General features: G+C 45.8%; 1 protein-coding gene across 1 annotated transcript in view; it reads left to right on the forward strand.

Annotated features, from left to right (window-relative positions):
- Rxrg (retinoid X receptor gamma) overlaps positions 1-19,183 on the forward strand; it is a 44,058-nt gene that overhangs the window by 834 nt on the left and 24,041 nt on the right. The window contains exon 2 of the mRNA XM_031388518.1: positions 15,218-15,465. Within this exon, the coding sequence (XP_031244378.1) occupies positions 15,218-15,465 (248 nt within the window). The remainder of the gene's footprint in view (positions 1-15,217; positions 15,466-19,183) is intronic.

Genomic DNA, 19,183 nt, shown 5'->3' on the forward strand with positions numbered 1-19,183 from the left:
ATGTAAAAGGTTTTTGCTTGGGCAAAAAGTCCCGGAAATACTTTTCAACCAGGGCAAGATTGTTTTTACTTAAAAAGCTCATTTCTTTACAGTTGGATTTTCAAAAAGGAAACATAGCCCTTTAATTTGCCACCCTGTTTTCCTCCCTGCTTTCTTCCCTTTTGATTTGCTAATAACCTCTTCTCTCCTCCCCTGCTGCTGCCCCCAATTCCACAGCAAGGGTTGCTGTCTTCCATTTCCGCCCTGGGGGTCGAGATCTAGGGCTGGGGGTAGGGAAAGCCAAGCTCTCAGAACCTGCAAACTGAGGCTCCAAGTAGCAGAGCCAGGCAGGGTAGTCCCTCACTTCCCCCAGAAGCTCCGGCGGGAGGCTGAGTTCACTGGCTGCCTTCATGCTGGGGCACATCTGTCTTGAAGGACCCCTCCCTTCAGGGACAGGGGTAGTCCAGACACCCAGCCACGTGTGAATGCAACCAGCAGCCAAACCAACTGACGTCTCATGTGCCTAGAGATGGCATGGAGTTCATGTTCTAGGAACCAAAGTCAGAGACCTTGCTCTATGGATCCTGGCAGACAGGATAAAGCAGGTAGATTTTTCAAGATCTTAAGAACTGAAGTCCCTGCTCTCTTGACCTCCCCTGTGAACAGGCAGCCAGTTTATCCAAAGGCCTGGGAGGAAAGTTTGCCTTCTTTACCGGACTGAGTCCTCTGTGAGGTACTGGGACACACTTATGAGCCCCGGAGACTGACTGAATGACACACTACCCTTTGCACTGGGGTAATCTCGTTAAGTACACACAGTAATGCTGTACTGTGCACAGTGGCAGAAGCATTAGAAGATTGCTGATTGGTCCCAGGGGCAAGAGGACATGGGAATTAGCACAAGGTAGAGCTCAAGTTATTTGGACTAATTTGATGGTGGAGAGTGGCGGCCAATAATATGGCCTGGCGTGCAACCTCAGGGATGTCGTCTTGGCCCTTCTCTACTCCCAGGTCTGGCCTCTTCAAGGCTGAGAGCAGCTTTTCCCCTTGTTCGTGAGCTTGGTTGTTTGAGGGTCATGTTTGTCTTCGGCTAGACTCTTGAGACCCTCAAGGTCTGTGAAATGATAGCTTCAAAACAGCAGAAGAAAGAGGGACTAGTCTAGAATTCCTTAGGGAGGGTCTAGAATGCTGTCTCATTTGGGTAAGACAACAAGCCCAGGCCTAAAGGAAGGTGGAGATTAATCCAAGGGTAGAGTTGCAAAGTGTTTTCAGAAATGCATCATACTCTCATTTAAAGTAGAATTGCTTTCACTTGACGTAGCAACAAGAAACAAGTGTGTGTGTGTGTGTTCATGCACATACACACACAAACACAAACATACACCCACAGAGGAAGAGACAGAGATGCATGCACACACACACACACACACACACACACACACACACAAAGAGACAGAGAGGATGAGACCACTGTCTTTGGTCCTTAGTTTTTTTATCATTTATCTTTGAGATCTCAGGAAATCCACCGAACCTCTCTGGGCCTTCACATCTTCAGTCTCTAAAATGGAATTTGTTATTTCATTCTTAGAGTTTTGTTTTGAGAATTAAATGAGATAGCTAGTCCATAAAAAAAAGTGTTATCTATACATTTGGTACCAAATACAAATTAATATTTCCATTCCTCTCATTTTGCTCAGAAGCCAAGATGCAAATTAACTTAAATACCAGATATTACTGTAGAATAATGAATTGGGGATCTGGAAAAATGTACAACTAAATCTGCAAAAGCCCACGTGCTTTGCTGGCTTCAATTGTCATAACTGTGGAGACTCCAGTCTTTAGTGTCATCGGATTTCAGATCTGGCATAACACGGGAAAGGGATATTTAAATGCTTGCTTCTAATGGTGCTTTTTGTTGTCATGCCTAGGAGAGGAATGGTTTGTTTTGCTTGGTTGTGTTGATGTTTTCCATTTTGTTTGCATGAGCCAGTTAAGAGGAGGCCTACACTCAAAGCCAAAGGATTGCCCCTTCTGTAAAAAAACTGTATTTAGTGGATGTAGTGCAGGAGATGGATCCCACTGCCCGCTTAGGAAACCTGGGAATACCACCTGCAGCCACAATGCCTTTGCCTTCATAAGTACATTGGTAGGTAACTCCTGCTCTTTCACACATTAGCAAACAGACCCGCAGAAGGTTCTGGGTTGCTGTAAGAATGTCTAGAGCACCAATGTCACTGTTGGGAAGTAATATTCATGTCTGGGCCGTGCTTACGATGTGCCTACAGAGAAGCTAAGGGCCAGTGCCCCCAGGGACCCACAAAGTGCCCACTCTCTGAGCTTGGACTCTGCCCTGTATGCTAGAAGAACTGTTTTCTCCTTCTTGCTTAAGTCTTGGGTTGCCAACTGTGCAGAAAAAAGAACAAAAACCAAAACCAAAACAAACTAACAAAAAAACCAAAAAAACAAAAAAAAAACCCTTGTTTTCCCAGGATGCTTCCCCTTGCAAGATTTGAGACAAAACTTTGTGATTCCCCATCCAGTTGTGCACTAATCCCAGGGGGAAGAAGCTAAGGGGCAGAGGTGACAAGCACCTACAACACAGGGACCAGCTAGCTATCAGTACTCTGCTGGGGCCAACCCAACAATCAAGTAGGCTGGCTGACCCTGCTTGCTTTCCTACTTCCTTTAGAGAAGAGTAGCAGAAGACTTTGGGAGGTAAAGCCGGAAAATGGCACAGCTGGCCCTTAAGGCTAGACAGTCCGGCTGCAGGTCTGTGCTGTGCAGAGCTGCCTCTCACTGCTTTTAAAGCCGACACACTTTTTCAAGGATAGGGGCAGCAGTCCACCTCACTCCAGCCTAGATGATCCAGCTGATCTCGGACTGCAGAATAGCTTAGGAGCAACAGTGACCTGATGGCTGCTTGGGGACCTCCTAATTTGTAAGAGTCCTGCCCACCTGACCTGGCTATTGATGTAGAAACTTCTCCCTTTCAACTTGAGAATAGCTACAAAAAGGAGAGCAGAGCTGGCAGTGTTTGTGTATATATGCATATACACACACGTGCGTATTTTCCAGAACACATTTTTTCCCCCTCTGCAGATGTGTGGGTGGTTAATTGAAAGCTACCATGGGCGTAAGTGGTTAGGGTTTGTGTAGGATGGAATAACTGTTTATGAGATGTTGGAAGGAGCACATTTAGGATAACTATTTTCTGAAGCCATTTGCAATATTACAGATCAATAGAAACCAAGAGGAAACGAAAGTCTTTCACTTTCCCTACGGCATTGCACCGGAGCCTGAGGAGAGCCAGGCTTTAGCCCTGAGTGTCTGATGTTGGGGCTTCTGAGAGAAGATGCTGTTCTCTTCGGTATGAAAGTAGACGACATAGATTCAGAAAGTGGAAGACTTTAGTTTTTAGAATTCCTAGGCTTAGATGGCTTTCGTGAGATGGTCCCAACCTGATCTCAGTCATCCTCACAAAAGAGAGAAAGCAATAGCATTTACCAGGCACCTACTGTGTGCCAAGCGCTCTCTGGGGGCACTACCTGCATATACTAGTTGGTGCTCTCTGGGATCCTTGGAGATAAGACACCGTTATCATCTCCCACACTTTGTAGACAGGAAAGCAGAACTCTTAAGTGCTTGGACAAACTGAGGTCATCTCACAAGTAAGGAGCAGGAGTCCAGGCAGGATGCTAGTCCAGGTGATTTAGGCCAGAGCTGCTAAACTTAATCTTACACTGTGGCCACACCCAGGGAGAGAGGGAGGGTGGAGTAGGAGGTAGAAAGGAGTTCCAGATCCTCCTGGAATGGGGTGTTATTTGTAAGAATAACTTACTTATTTTTTCCTGTATTATTTACAACTTGATTATGGTTCATAGCACGAAACAGAGGTTAATCTTGTTTCCCCTCTATGTGGACCACAGTTTATTTTAACATGTGTCGGATTTTTCCATTATGGGGCAGGAGTTGGCCAGACAGTAAGCAGTATCCATTTTTACAGGCTATACTGCATCTGTGAAAGGTTCTTACATCAACCCTTGTAGTGAGAAGCAGTTATAGATATGGCCGTGCTCCAGCAAGGCCGCCAGTCCCTAGGAGAATCTCTCTAGAGAAGTTTTATTTCCATTTCTGATTGCCTTTCCATGAGTCGTGATTTCCAACACCCTGGTTGTAAAACACTATTCTTCTGCTTCCTCTGTTACGGGAGCAGAGTTCTCAGACAGAGCATCCCATAGGTCATCTGTCCCTGATCATCCAGTGACTGTAGGAGAGTCTTAAGAAAGCACATGTGGCCTGGCCGGGATCGGGGGCATGTGTATCATCTTCAAATTCATTTTCTCAGTTCCTTTGGAGCAGTCTGACTGGGGAGAAAGCAGCAGGGGCAGGCAGAGCTAAGCCACAGAGTCCTTCCCTCCCCTGCTAGCCACTCAAAGTGGGTAAACGTTGACCTACAGTTGTAAGGGTTCCATGCTTTGTTTGTTTGTTTGTTTGTTTTGGAGCATGGAAAACCATAAATATGCAACAGGAGGTGTGTTCCTCTTTTCCATTCACCATTTGGAGGCTGGCATTAAATCTGGCTGGAATTCTGTATGTTCATTTTTCCTTACAATAGGGATGTCTGCCCTTAAAGTGTCAGACTGTACACCGGGACATGCTGAAGTAGGCGTGACCTGGATTTGGCTCCTGCTTCCAGACAACTACAGGTTAGCACACCATTCCAAGGCAAGGGCTCAAGAGGCTGCCATGATTAGGGACTTCCCACCCCTGGTCTTCCAAAGCCCTTGTCAGCAGGGCAGGGGACCTTGCTAAGTCCTGACCCCTGTTTTCTCACCTTTGAATTAAGAAGCCTGGAGCCCCTGTCTCCGGCTGTCAGCTGCTGTGCCTAGAAGAGGGCAGGGGTGGGGCACAGTAAGGATTTCCAGGTTAAAGGTCAGGATTTCAGAATTAATATTTGAACTCTAAAAATGGAGAAACCTGTGATCTTTAAATCAAAGGAGCATTTACAAGAAGTTAGAGGACCAGCAGAGAGAGAGTGCTCAATAAATATTTTAGGCTGTTTGCTTGAATTTCATTTCTGAGACTCATCATCTTTGTCTTTCTTTGCCATTTTACTAGTCAGGAGTGTGAAGGGGAAGGAGCCTCATGGAGGGCTTGGGGGTCTGGAGCACCCGTGTTTTCACGCCCCAGCAATGAGGGGAGCAAAGCAGAGGCCAGAGAGCTGGGAAGTAGTACCCTGTACTGATGGGATAATGCTGGTCCATCCATCCATCCATCCATCCATCCATCCATCCATCCATCCATCCATCCAACCATCCATCCACATCCATCCATCCATCCATCCATCCAGCATAAGATCTAAAACCTGGTGTGTGTAGGACACAGGAGCAGAGGACCTGTCCCCTGCTTGGCCTGCTGGACACACACAAAGTCTTGAAAATATTTGAGGCTCCATTATTTCTGGAAGGTTCCCTCAGGCTGAATTTAAGTGTCTTGACCTGAAAAGTTCAGGTATTTAGAACCCAACAACAGATGAAGCCAGGGGCAATATTGTATAGGAATGCAGCTTACGGTAACATAAGATGACTACGGTCTTTGGGAAAAGTCTGTCCTTATTGAGAGGCTGGGAGACCTTGACCAAGAAGTCCAGGGAGATGGAGGCCGTGGGTTATAGAGCTTTGAAGGGTAGGGTTAATGTTCAGAGACATCAGCACTGAAAAAGTTATTTCCCAGCACCCTCATGCATCTGCCTCGGACTCCTGTTGGCATGTGACTAGAAGGGCTCATGGTATATATGCTAACAGAATATGAGCCTTGCTTGTGGGGTAGAGACAATTAAAGCCCCTCTTTTGTAAGGAAGACCCCCTGGTACATATTATTTGTTAGGGGGCAACATCATACCCGTCTGGACCAGCCTGGCTTAAATTGGTCCTGGGTGGGACAGTAATGTGCCAGCAAAACTTATGAAAGACAGGTGGACAGACGAGGTGTGAGGTTAGACCCAGGTTTAAGCTATTCTCGGTCCTGACTGCAGTAAATCACAGCAAGGCCTCTTCAAAGAGCTACATTGTCATCAGGAACCTTGGTTTGCTGATCTGCCTAATGGGGCTAAGTCTTACCTTACAAACCACTCAGTGCCAGACTATAGTTGGAACGAAGCAGACAGTGGCCTCAAGGGGAATGGTTCTATCTAAAAGGTTTGTCTTGGAGCCTGGCGCATACATAGCACTCAAAAAAGGTTTTGCAAAAGCCAACAGTTGCTATGGAAATAGCAGCCTAGATTCATGAAGAATGTCATGACTACTACAATATGCTTGGTTTGAGAAATCAGAAGACCTGGAAGTTTACAATGTGTGGCCTTGAGCAAAGATGTTTCTGAACTCATTCCCTCTTTTATAAATCAAGGTGGTTCTTAAAGTCTTAGAAGTCTGGTTCCTAATCAAAAGCAATTTATATATATATATACATATATATATATACATATATATATACATACACACACACACACACACACATATATATATATATATATATATATACAAAGTCTTATTGATTTATGACATAAGCAATTGAGAAAGGTGATTAATGTCATAGGACATTGGGGAGATGGCACTTTCTGAATGTGTGAGGATGTGAGTAAGAATTCCCAGAAGACTCTTAAAAGCTGGACTGCAGCCAGGCGATGGTGGCGCACGCCTTTAATCCCAGCACTTGGGAGGCAGAGGCAGGCGGATTTCTGAGTTCGAGGCCAACCTGGTCTATAGAGTGAGTTCCAGGACAGCCAAGGCTACACAGAGAAACCCTGTCTCGAAAAAACAAAAACAAAAACAACAATAACAACAACAATAAGCTGGACTGCAGTCTCTACAGGGAGATGAGAAAAGGAGCCACAAGCGGGAGGAGGAGCCAGGAGGAAGGGGAGGCGGAGCCCGGAGAGGACGCTCCTGGGCAAGCCAGCGTCACAAAATGAACCTAAATACCTCCACTGCCACCATGACCATCACCAAAGAGTGCTTGACTCCAATAAGGTGAAAACTGACACCGAGGTTGTCCTCTGACCTCCACACTCACGTGCCTTGATACACTCATTCACATGTGACTGCATTCACATGCCAGGAGCTGTACACATTCACAAATAATAAATGTAAAAGAACTGGCTATGGCATAAACTAGTTTGTATTTGCTGATTTACAAAAATAAAATAAAATAAAATAAAGAAGGTTTGTTAAGCAAATAAACTGGCGAGAGAAGCGTTGAGCCTATTTAAGATACATCTGTTTTCAAGCAATTTAAAAAGCATAGTAGGAATGTCATTAGCATATTAACGGGGTGTTAATTACAAAAGAGTCTTTTAAAGCAGGTTTTATAAAATCCCCACTTAGTAACCATTAGCTTACGGTACTTGAAACACAAACTATTCACGTGTGTTACTTGGAAGTAATAAAATTGTAATTTAAAAGTAATCTGCCAACTTGTCAGGAATTTAAACTGATTTTCCTCTCAATTGATCCAAATGAGTGAGGTTTTGCTATAATTATATATAATGCTGGTAATAATGAGGCTGATTATCAATCTTTCCCTGCTTTTCACCACTCCATCATTACAGATTTTAGGGCGGGAGTAGAGGGAGTTGGGAGGAATGGGGGAGGGGAGGGGAAGTGGAGGAAAGAGAAAAGATGGGGGGGAAAAAGCACTCATCCCTCCAACCCCACCCCCACCTCCCAGCACTGAAAGAAGCCACCACACTGCCTCTTCCTGGATTGATGGAGTTTAGGCAGAACTGCCCACAGAGGCTGGGCAAGGCTGCTTTCCTCTGCCTCTGGTCCTAGCTGGGCAGCAAGCAGCTGTATTAGGCCATCAGCAATGCATCTTTTTGGCCTTGCCCTTCCTTCCCATCTCAGTGGCCAGGGCCATAGCCATAGACCAGGGCAGAACACCCCAGAGGCCAGCAGGCTCATTTCTCCATGTTTTCCACTCTGGACAAATTCCTGTTTGTTCCCTCCTAAAAATTAAAGCCAGGAAAGGCTTTGGCTAGGGAGGGAACCTAGCCAAAAGGACCTAGCTGGACCTGCTTCAACTCGGGCTCCTCATCTCCCGGTAGTGTCATTTCTAATACCTTATTTTCCACACCTGTAGATATCCAGCTCTGCCTTAGTCAAGTGGGTATAAATTTTCTTTTCCGTCCAGCCCAGATATTGATGGGAAAGTGCTTTGGAGAAGGTCAACAAGGATTCAAATGTAAAGATGTATCTGAGAAATCTTAACTCAGAGGATGGCTCTCCCGTGGGTGCTTATGTCGGACAGGGGCCCTGCAGAAGGGGACCATGAAGGGCTGGAGTCAGGACTAGGAGTATTCTAGTCAGGGTCAGGATCCTGAGAGGGGCCAAGAGCTGGATCAGGAAGAAAGAGGGTACATCTTAGGAATCTGCTGGCAGCTACTCTTTTTGTTTATTTTTTCGAGACAGGGTTTCTCTGTGTAGCCCTGGTTGTCCTGGATCTCACTCTGTAGAGCAGGCTGGCCTCGAACTCAGAAATCCAACTGCCTCTGCCTCCCATGTGCTGGGATTAAAGGCATGCGCCACCACTGCCCGGCTGGCAGCTACTCTTGTACATCCAGAAGCACTGGATTAAACCTAAGTCCGGTTGCTCTCCTCGGTCTCAAACGCCTTATTCCCTTTATGCAACTTGTTTGATCCCACTGTCTTGAAGGCTTTACACCCACACAAACAGAGACAATAAGAGTGTCAGCCTCAAAGTGTCTGACACACGTGTGTGCACGAGAGTGTCATAACGGAGCCCACTGATCCATACAATGAATACAAACTAGTAAAAAAAAAAAAAATCTAAGGATGAACATCCAAGTGCTGTTGGCATGAGGTGAGTTAATGTATGGAAAGTGTTGAGAGCTCTGTCTGGCTCCTGGCAGTTCCTCAATAATATTAGCTATTATTGTCATTCAGGAGAGGAGACAACACAAAAGTGTCAATTAAAGCCCCTCATCAGGCAGTCCCCCTGCTGATCTCGCTCAGCAGCCTGCCTGTGTGTTCAGAGCCAAGTAGGGAAAGGATGTGTACGTTTCTCTTAAACAAAGAATAAGCCAGGCATCGCATATTCAGATTGTCAGCTTGGGCACAATATCCTTCTACTGGATGAAAGGAGGGAAGGCTTGGGTGTGGGCTTGTCCCCACCGTGGGAGAAACCAGAGTGGGGCAGAGCCCCAGGATTCTCCCCCTCACTCCAGCTTATTGTGGAGAATCCAGTTCTGAGAAGCTGCCCCCTTCCCCGTGGGTGGGCATTAGCCGTTATCAATGGCTCATGACAAGGCTCCTTGCCCTCCTGAGGAGGGATGCCAATGGGAAAACAAACTCTCCACCCTGGCACAGCAGCAAAGGGGTGGGCACGCCACGCCAAGCCATTCGCTCCCTTGTCTGGCCAGTCAGAAAGACTCACAGGCTTGACATTTTACTTTCATTGGCTGAGGATCGGTTGCTAAGCAACCCCTTACCTTGGTAAGAATTCTGTAAGTCCCGGTACTTCTCTCTTCTCTTTCTCAATAACTATCTGTCTCTTTCTCTGCTTTCTTTCTGTCTGTTTTCTATTTCTTTCCCTCTTCTCTCCCTCTCCTTCTCCCTCTCCCTCCCTCCCTCTCTCTTGCTTTTTCTCTCTTTATACGTGCACACACTTCATTTGCTGTTCAGAGATCTCACAAATTTTGTGCCTAATAACCATCTGAAACACTGATTTCTTCCTTCCTTCCTTCCTTCCTTCCTTCCTTCCTTCCTTTCTTTCTTTCTTTCTTTTTTCTTTTCTTTTCTTTTTTTTTTTTAGTTTTTTTGAGACAGAGTTTCTCTGTATAACCCTGGCTGTCCTGGAACTCACTCTGTAGACTAGGCTGGCCTCGAACTCAGAAATCTGCCTGCCTCTGCCTCCCAAGTGCTGGGATTAAAGGTGTGTGCCACCACCGCCCGGCCATAAACACTGATTTCTTATTCAAATAATTTTTTGTTTATTAGTTCTACATTCATATATATTCTATATTCATATATAACAGTATGTTAGTTACATATGATATATAGTATATTATACATATTAGTTATACTATATATACATATATATGTATAACAGAAGTTTCAATGTTCAATAATTAACCAACAAATCATATTTTGAGCACATAAACCATGATGGTAGTTTACAGCAGGGGTGTCCAACCTTCTGACATTGTGGCATGACATTGGGGTCTACAGATGTGCTGGATAACATCCACAGCTAGTTCAAGGTGGATGTGGCCTGTGCTGGTGGGACAAGCAAAGAGGTGACTGACCCCTGGTCACCAGGAATCCTGAAAAGAAGTCATCAAAGGTGGCCTGTATGTCAGGCTGAGTTTTGAGAGGATATGAGGGGATGTAAGAAAGGGACCCTGGAGTGACAGAAGAGTACATTAGGCTATTCATGAGCCAATCATTCAGAAAATTCAATATTAAAAACCCCAGTATGGCCAGCCAGTGGTGGCACACCCCTTTAATCCCAGCACTTGGGAGGCAGCAGCAGACAGATCTCTGTAAATTCCACACCAGCCTGGTCTACAGAGTTCCAGGACAGCCAGTACTACACAGAGAAACCCTGTCTCAAAACAAACAAACAAAACCCGGTGTTCCTGTAACAGTGCTTACTAATTGAAATCCTTACCAGAGTTTTCACTTTTCACTTATATTGGACTAATTTATTTTCAGTGCTAGATCCGGAAGCCAAGGTTTTGTGCACTGCAGGCATACACTGTCATGGAGCCACACTCCACATTCCCAGCCCTTTGCTCTCTACAAAACTAATCTTGGAGGGGTGTGGGGTGCTCTCAAGTTACATGCAGTGCCTTTTCACACCCCCTACTTAGTACTAAGTCTTCCAGCTGCTGCCCCTGGGCCCTGGACTTCAGGCACTCTTTTTGGGTTCTCTGAGGCAGGCATGGTTGTATCAATCCACACAATTCCTCAGCAAAGTCCAACAGGACTTAGGTTCTAAGAAGTGCAAGAGACCCAAGTGCAGGCACATACAGAGGACGCAGCAAGGAGGTTAACCTGCAAACGGAGGAGAATGGACCATGCCCGATGCTGGACTCTCAGCATCCATTAACTCTGAGGAAGTAAAGTTCATTGTTTAAGAAAACAAGAATCTACATGGCTGTAAGAATGGAGCCTGGAGGTCAACCTCTGTCAGTTTTCTGTGTCAGAGCTTGTGTCTTCCCTATAGCACTGTAGTCATGGCCACAACATACGTAGACTTTTGGAAAGTGATAGTGTTCTTTCGGTAGTCGGTATATTCTTGTCACGGTTTGGCTCCTGATGACACTCAGCTTCTTAAACTATACTTGCTGGACAGCTTGAAGGCCTTACAAAGTCTCGTAAGTGATAGCAGCCCCTACCCCCCAAAGCCAGTGGTTAAGCTCAGACTATTCCAGACGACCGTTGCCTGTTCTTTCTCTCCAATGCTTGAAACCTATGCTCCGGGCATCCCTCACAGAACGAGCTAGCTGGAAAGACCACAGAGGTTACCAAGCGCTAGCTCCTTGCTGGGAGAAATGGGGCCCAGGAAAAGAAAACATGACAGAAGGTGACCTCCTGAGGAATTTCCATCAGCAAAGTCATTTTATAAAGATGCTGCTGGTTGAAGAAAGAAAAATGAACTCTGTGGAGTAGTCTAAGGGCATTTTGTAGGTTTCTGGGCAGTTGTATTAATTACAAGTGATCGAAGATCAAGATGCAGGATCAGGGAGCTAATAAGGCAGGCAAGGTGCAGGGGCTGGGTCCTCACACGGAGCGACTGTTTCAGCTTATCCCTACTGCTGTACCTTAGACTGGCTAATTCATAAATAATGACTTTTTTTTTTTGCATATAATTCTTGAGACTTCAAACTCTAAGATCAAAGCCCTGACAGGTTTAGCGTCTAGGGAGGGCTGGCTTTCTACTCTTATGGTGGCACTCTGAATTCTGATCCTCCTATGATGGAAAAGAGAGAAATACTGTATCCTCACATGCAGATTTAGAAGGCCTCGTAGCATTCTGAAGCTTCTTTAAGAAGCCCATTGATCCATTCATGAGGGTGTAAGCCGAGGCTCTCTTCAGGTCCTCAAGCCTTAAATTTGAGTTCCATGATGCGGTTGAGAGGGACATACATGGCCAACCCACAGCAGAGTTCAATATCTTTACTAAAAGCAAAACCACCATTGTCAAGAATGCTTGGTCATTGTGAGAGTCAGACCTCCAAAAGCATTTGTGCAAGATGAACTTGCCTCTTTGAATTTGACTGTTTTTGAAAGTCTGGTTTTAAAATGCCCACCCCTTCTGGACTCATGGACACATCAGAAATAAACCACAGTAATTTTTTTTTAAAAAAAATAAAAATCTTATTTATTTTCTTGCTTGTGTGAGAGCAAGTGTGTGTGTGTGTGTGTGTGTGCGTGCGTGTGTTCACCTGCTGCATACATGTGACATGGCACATGTGGGACATCAGAAGGCGGCCTACAGGAGTTGATTCTCTCCTACTATGTGAGGCCTGGACAGGTAATCGCAGGCTTGGCAGCAGGTGCCCTTGGCAGCAGTGAGACTTCTTGCTGGCCTTGCACCTATCTCTCTAAGACAGTTAAAAACTGGACATGATATCAGTATTTCATTCAATCCCAACAACAATTTCATTCAATCCCTGCCTCTGAAGTTTCACAGTCAAATTGCTTTGTTTTGTTTTTTTTTTTTTTAGCATGACCCCAGTCAATTCTGAGACTGAAGGCAAATTTAATTTTCCCAATCTGCTTTTATACCATTTTAATTGCATGCAAGTATTAAGGGCGAGTAGTACAATGAGGAATCAAGCAAGACAGTAGTCAAGGAACAAGCAAAACAATAAACACAAACTCCCATGATCACTCCTGTGACGACGTTTCTAAGGATGATCAAGATTTCAGAGCCTACTCCTTTGTTCCACCCTAAAATCAGATTCTTACTTCCTTGTCCTTGGCCAATGTCAGGTCCCTGCCTGAACTTACTTCTTTGTCATGGCCTAATGTCAGTTTCCTGCCAAGCAGCACCCCAAAAGTTTCTCAACATCTCCCCCCTTTTAATTGCTAGCTGCAGTAACAATAGGCCCTCCCCTCTCCTAACTCGGCTTCCCTCCCTTCCTTCCTCCCTCCCTCCCTTCCTTCCTCCCTCCCTCCCTCCCTTCCTTCCTTCCTTCCTTCCTCCCTTTCTTCCTCCCTTTCTTCCTCCCTCCCTTCCTTCCTTCCTTCCTTCCTTCCTTCCTTCCTTCCTTCCTTCCTTCCTTCCTTCCTTCCTTCCTTTCAAAGGCACTGAACTCTCTCCATGGTGTGTTGTTCCTTGGTTCATTTCCATGACAAAGTACCTGGGTAGAAGCAACCTCTTAAGGGAAATGGATTTATTTTGGCTCCAAGTTCAGGGGTTGCAATCCAGAACAGCAGTGGGGGCCAGTGTGGCATGACTAGCCTCTGTTTGTGATGTGGGGCCTGCTTTCTCATCTAAACAGAGCAGGGAGCAGAGAAAGAGGAATGCCAGTACCCATTGGGCATTGTCCTTTCTTGCTCCTTTTATTTACTTCAGAACCCCCATCCATCTGTGGCCTATGAGGCCTACATTTAGAGTGAGTTTTTCCTCCTCAGTTAAACCTCTCTGAAAACAGACTTGCTCAGGTGAATCTTCTCAGCCTAGTCAAGTTGACAATGAAGATTAGCCATTACCCTTCGTATTTCTCTAAAATTAACTTATTGCTTCTAGAAAAGTTTAAATGATTTCCCTCAGAATGATAATTTTAGAAAAAAGTGGGATGTTGGGCCCAGATGTGAATGAATGTGGGGTCTTGAGTTGAGATTGTTCTCAGCATACAATTGTTTCCTCATCCATCCATCCATCCATCCATCCATCCATCCATCCATCCATCCATTCAGTGCGTGTTGTGTGTGTGTGTTTAAATATGTAAACCCACATGCCACATACATGTATAGAGAGTCAAAGGACAATTTGTTGGATCCAGCTTCTTTTTTTCCTTCTACTATGTGTGTTCTATGGTTTGAACTTCCGTCTCTAGACCTAGCTTTTTGTGCCTTTCCCAAATGCGCCATCTTGCCAGCCCTAGAGTAACTTTGCTTAGGTAGACCTTAACTGAGGAAGCAGAAGGGCCAAGGGAAACTCCAGGTGGGTATTTTCCTAGTGGGTATTTATGCTTACGACCAATTCCACAGTTACTTTCTGATGCCTCTTGCTCAACTCCAGAACTTTAATGGGGAAGTTTTGTTCCCTGTCTCCTAATCCTAGTAATTATTGCTCGGAACCCAACCTACCTCACACAGAGTGCACCTCACAGAAGGGGTGTGGAACTGGGCAGCTTCTCCTGCAGCCCATATTCCCTGACCACTCCACTTTCTCATTGTTTGTCCCTGTGTACAACAAGGTGCACGATGGAGCTGAGGGCAGCGATTTTGCACGTGTCTTTGCCTCTGACCTTTCAGATCAGCTGCTCAGGGTGGGCTGCTCTGGCTGTGTTTTCTCGACAGAGACTAGGCTTTATGTCATGGCTGGAGAGAGTGTTCCATGGTGGGCTCTCAAGACAACAGGAAAGCACCTACCCATCTCTTTCATCTTGCTGTTAGTTACTGGCTACAGGGAACATGGTTCAACTGAGCCTAGAAGAGTAGCTTATTATAATCACTAGGTCACTACTCCCGTGCTCCCAGAACCTCTTCCACAGGTGCTAAGGACGTAGAACCCTGTCCCTGGAGGTGAAAGGACCATCTTCCTGAGTCTTCTTGTACTTCCCAGGCCCTGGTACCCACAGAGCCATTTCAGTCATGCCAGTTGGCATACGGGGGAGTGGATTGAAGAAGGGCATCTTGGCGATGCTCTGGCACATGTTCCCTCTGCTCTTCACATGGGCATTGACTTACCCTTCCTGACTGACTGGCCCAAGACTTGTGGTTTGTACTTGTGTTGCATCTTGGTCTGGCTACAGGGTATCCAGAGGTAACCTCAGAGAACTAAGCCGTCAATGAGTTTCCCTCTCCTAGGCCAGGCCCTGTCCTGTACCTGCACCTTGCTTATCTGAGCAGCTAGCATTTGTAGGAGTGGCCATAAAGAGGGGAAGGACCCAGGAAACAAACTTCATGATGGGCTAGATCTCTGTGCCCACAGGAGCCCTATAGTTGCTTCCTCAATGTCTCACTGGGTGCTTTTCCTTTCACAGGCTCCCCTGGTCACACTGGCTCCACATCCATGAGCCCATCAGTAGCCTTGCCCACGGGGAAGCCAATGGACAGCCACCCCAGCTACACAGACACCCCAGTGAGTGCACCCCGGACGTTGAGTGCTGTGGGAACCCCCCTCAATGCTCTTGGCTCTCCCTATAGAGTCATCACTTCGGCCATGGGACCACCTTCAGGAGCATTGGCAGCTCCTCCAGGAATCAACTTGGTGGCTCCACCCAGCTCTCAGGTAGGTTCTATCTCTTCAAGGCTAGTTTAGCCATCTTTGAAGCCTAAGGCTGCTTCTAGGGGGTTGATCACAGACCAGACTCACAGCTTGAGCTGGAGCCATAGGCAAGTGCTCACGGTGGGTTTGCTGAAGCAATTGCATTGCCTCTGGAGCCTGTTCTCTTTCAGAACCTCACTCTCAGTGCCTACAGTTCAAGAGATCCTGTGACCTTACAACAACTTGTGGTCTAAGAGATTGTGACCACAGGGACACACTCCTGGTGGGCTTAATGGCTGTGATCTCAACACCTCTCTGGGGGTGTTTGTAAACCCCTTTCGTTCTTCTACTTCAATGAGTATCTAGGGCAGTGGTTCTCAGCCTGTGGGTCGCAACCCCTTTGAGGCTCGACCAACTCTTTCATAGGGACCACCTAGGGCCATCAGAAGATACAGATATTTCCATTATGACTCATAACAGTTATGAAGTACCAATGAAAATAATTTTATGGTTGAGGGTCACCACAACATGAGGAACTGTATTAAAGGACCACAACATTGGGAAAGTTGAGGACCAATGATCTAGGGGTTTGAAGAAATGGCTCTTCCAGCAAAGTGCTTGCCATACAAGCATCTAAACTATTTTCAGATCCCCGGCCTCCACCCAAAGAGGGTGGGACTTGGCAGCGTGTGCCTGCAGTCCCAGTGCTGGGAAGGTGGAGACAGGAGGACCTCTGAGGGCTTTGTGGCCACCTCTGTCAACCTGTGGCCTCAGTACATATGTGCACACATGAACGCTTATGTACACATACAAACAAGTATCTAGGCAATGAGATACTATATGCTTCTGTTAAAGGGGATGCAGAAATGATCAGGGCAAGTCTTTGCTGAGTGTTTTCAATGGAGGGGAAAGAGGCAGGCACCGCACGCAGACAAATCTAGAACTAGGAATCCATACAGCCATGTGTGTCTGAGACAAAGAGGAGTCAAGGTGAAAACTTGACCTGCATTCTGAGTGTCTCCTGCTGCAGTGGAGAAAAGGTGTTGTCACACAGCATACCTGTGTCCCTGTACTCTGTGGCACCCCCAGGATGGCTAGAGGACCTTGTCTTTCTTCTAAGATTGGCAGCTTTCCTCTCTTAGACTGGTTGGCCACTGCTATAATAATGTTATATGAAAATACAATCCCCAGGCTGGAATGCTCAGTGATTAAGGGCACTTCCTGCTCTCACAGAGAACCCGAATTTGGTTCTCAGTGCCCATATAGTAGCTCAGAATTACCTATAACTCCTGCTCCAGGGTATCCAATATCTGTATCCAGGATATTTTAAGGCATCTTCTGATGCTGCACACATGTGAAATACATCCATAGACATAGGCAAAACACACATACACATGAAATAAAATTATTTAATGAGCCAGGCAGTGGTGGCGCACGCCTTTAGTCCCAACACTTGAGAGGCAGAGGCAGGTGGATTTCTGAGTTCGAGGCCAGCCTAGTCTACAGAGTGAGTTCCAAGACAGCCAGGGCTACACAGAGAAACCCTGTCTCGAAATAAAAAAAAAAAAAAATTCTTTAACGAAAAATAATTTCTGTTATCAACAGCTAATCAGGAAATGGTTCTTCATGGTCTTTCAAATGAGTGCTGTCTTAGTGTCTTTTCCTGTTGCTGTGATAAAAAATAATCTCTGGACCAAAACAACTCATGGGAGAAAGAGTTTGTTTTGGCTCAGTCCGTCCAGGGTTGTGAGGAAGTTGAGATCCATTGTAGCCATAGTCAAGAAGCCGAGAGCAGCACTGACTAATGCTACCACTAATGCTCAGCTTCCTTTTCTCCACCATTATACGATCCAGTAACCCCGCCCCAAGGACAACGCCGCCCACACCACAGGTCTCCTCACCTCAATGAACATAATCAAGATGATTTCCCCCATAGACAGCATGACCAAAGAAAACCATTCAGATAATTCCATTATTGGTGAATGGAGAAACAAGGCTGCCCCTATTCCAATGGGAATTACCACAAGGGCACAGCAAGAAGGGTATGGAGCATTGGAAGTGAGGATTTAGGAATAAAACTTTTATAGACAATACCTTTCTCCATGTAAACAGCCAGGACTCCCTGTTCCTTCCTTCTGTGAACTTGCATGGGGAGGGGGGAAGGGAGAGGAGGGAGCTAGCATTAGTAGTCTCTCTTTTCTTTTTCTTTCTTTCTTTTCTTTTCTTTTTTCTTTTTTCTTTTTTTTTCTGTTTTTTGTTTGTTTGTTTGTTTGTTTTTGTTTTTTTGGTTTTTCGAGACAGGGTTTCTCTGTGTATCCCTGGCTGTCTTGGAACTCACTCTGTAGACCAGGCTGGCCTTGAACTCAGAAATCTGCCTGACTCTGCCTCCCAAGTGCTGGGATTAAAGGCGTGTGCCACCGCTGCCCGGCTGCATGGGTAGTCTTTATGATGCTCAGTTTGCATATACATTATTATGAATGTTTCTATGACAGTTTTTGATGAGGCTAACATTTATAGGTTACTCATAGGTAGAATGAATAAACCAGCGTACGAACTCTAATATGGACAGTTACCATCTGATCACCTGAAGGTTAGATTAGAAAAAAAGGCTGGTAATCCAAATGAGTAAGAAAGAACTCTTCTTCCAGATGTCTAACAATTCTACAACCTAGGAGTTGTGTGTGTGTGTGTGTTTCTGTGGGTGGGCAAGTGTGGAGGCTACAAGTCAGCCTGCTGTTTCTTCCTCAGTCAGTTCTCAACCTTACTTTTTGACACAGGGTCTGAGCCTGGAGTAGTTTCTTAGCTAGGCAGGCTGGCCAGTGGTCCATAGGATCAGTCCACCTTCATTCTTAGGTTGGGTGGGGGTGGCGTTCAGAAGAACTCCACCACATATGGCAGTTACATGACTGTTGAAGATCTAAACTCATGCTTGTACAACAGCCACTTTGTCCATTGAGTGGCCTCTCTAGTCCTGGGGCTGTGTGTATGTAATATTTTTCCCGCCTTTGGTCTCCAGCCGACACATTGGCTATTTCTCAGTCTTCAGCTTGCTGGTCTTCAGACTATAGCATGACCTTTCCTGGAGCTCGTTTGCAGATCCTGGGACTGGTTAGTCTTCAAAATTATGTGAGAGAATTTCTTAGAGTCTGTTACCCTGACACCCAGGAAATCAGGGTAGTGGGTATATAGGCTACATCATGCAGAGAAGTCACGTGCTGTGTGAACTACATATGCAAGATCAAAGCCCAGGGGGAGCAGAGAAGGGACTCATGTAGTATTACCTGGTCGTGGGTGCTCGGGCTTCAGAGGTGGCAGTTGGAACGTATGTGCCATTTCCAGCCTTTCAGAATGAGTGTGGCTTGTTTATTCACTTTCTTTTCTAAAAGCACATCCAAGGAGGGCGAGTCAAACAGAGCCTGAGAGTTAGAAAGATACATCTCAGGGGTAGCTGGGAAAGTTAGATTTTGCAAAGGCATTATCATTCATTTAAATAAACGAGTTAAAGTGGCTCATGTCTGTAATCCTAATGCCTGGTAGTCTGAAGCAGAAAGGTCCCTACAAGGTCAAGGCCAGCCTCAGAAGCTGTATAATAAGTTCAAGGCCAGCCTGGACTACAGAATGAAAACCTGTGTCAAAACAAACAAACAAACAAAACAAACAAAAAGCTGGGTAGGGGTGGCACACACCTTTAATCCCAGCACTTGGGAGGCAGAGGCAGGCAGATTTCTGAGTTCAAGGCCAG

Source organism: Mastomys coucha, unplaced genomic scaffold (genome assembly GCF_008632895.1).
Source record: "Mastomys coucha isolate ucsf_1 unplaced genomic scaffold, UCSF_Mcou_1 pScaffold1, whole genome shotgun sequence".
NCBI classification, from domain to species: domain Eukaryota; kingdom Metazoa; phylum Chordata; class Mammalia; order Rodentia; family Muridae; genus Mastomys; species Mastomys coucha.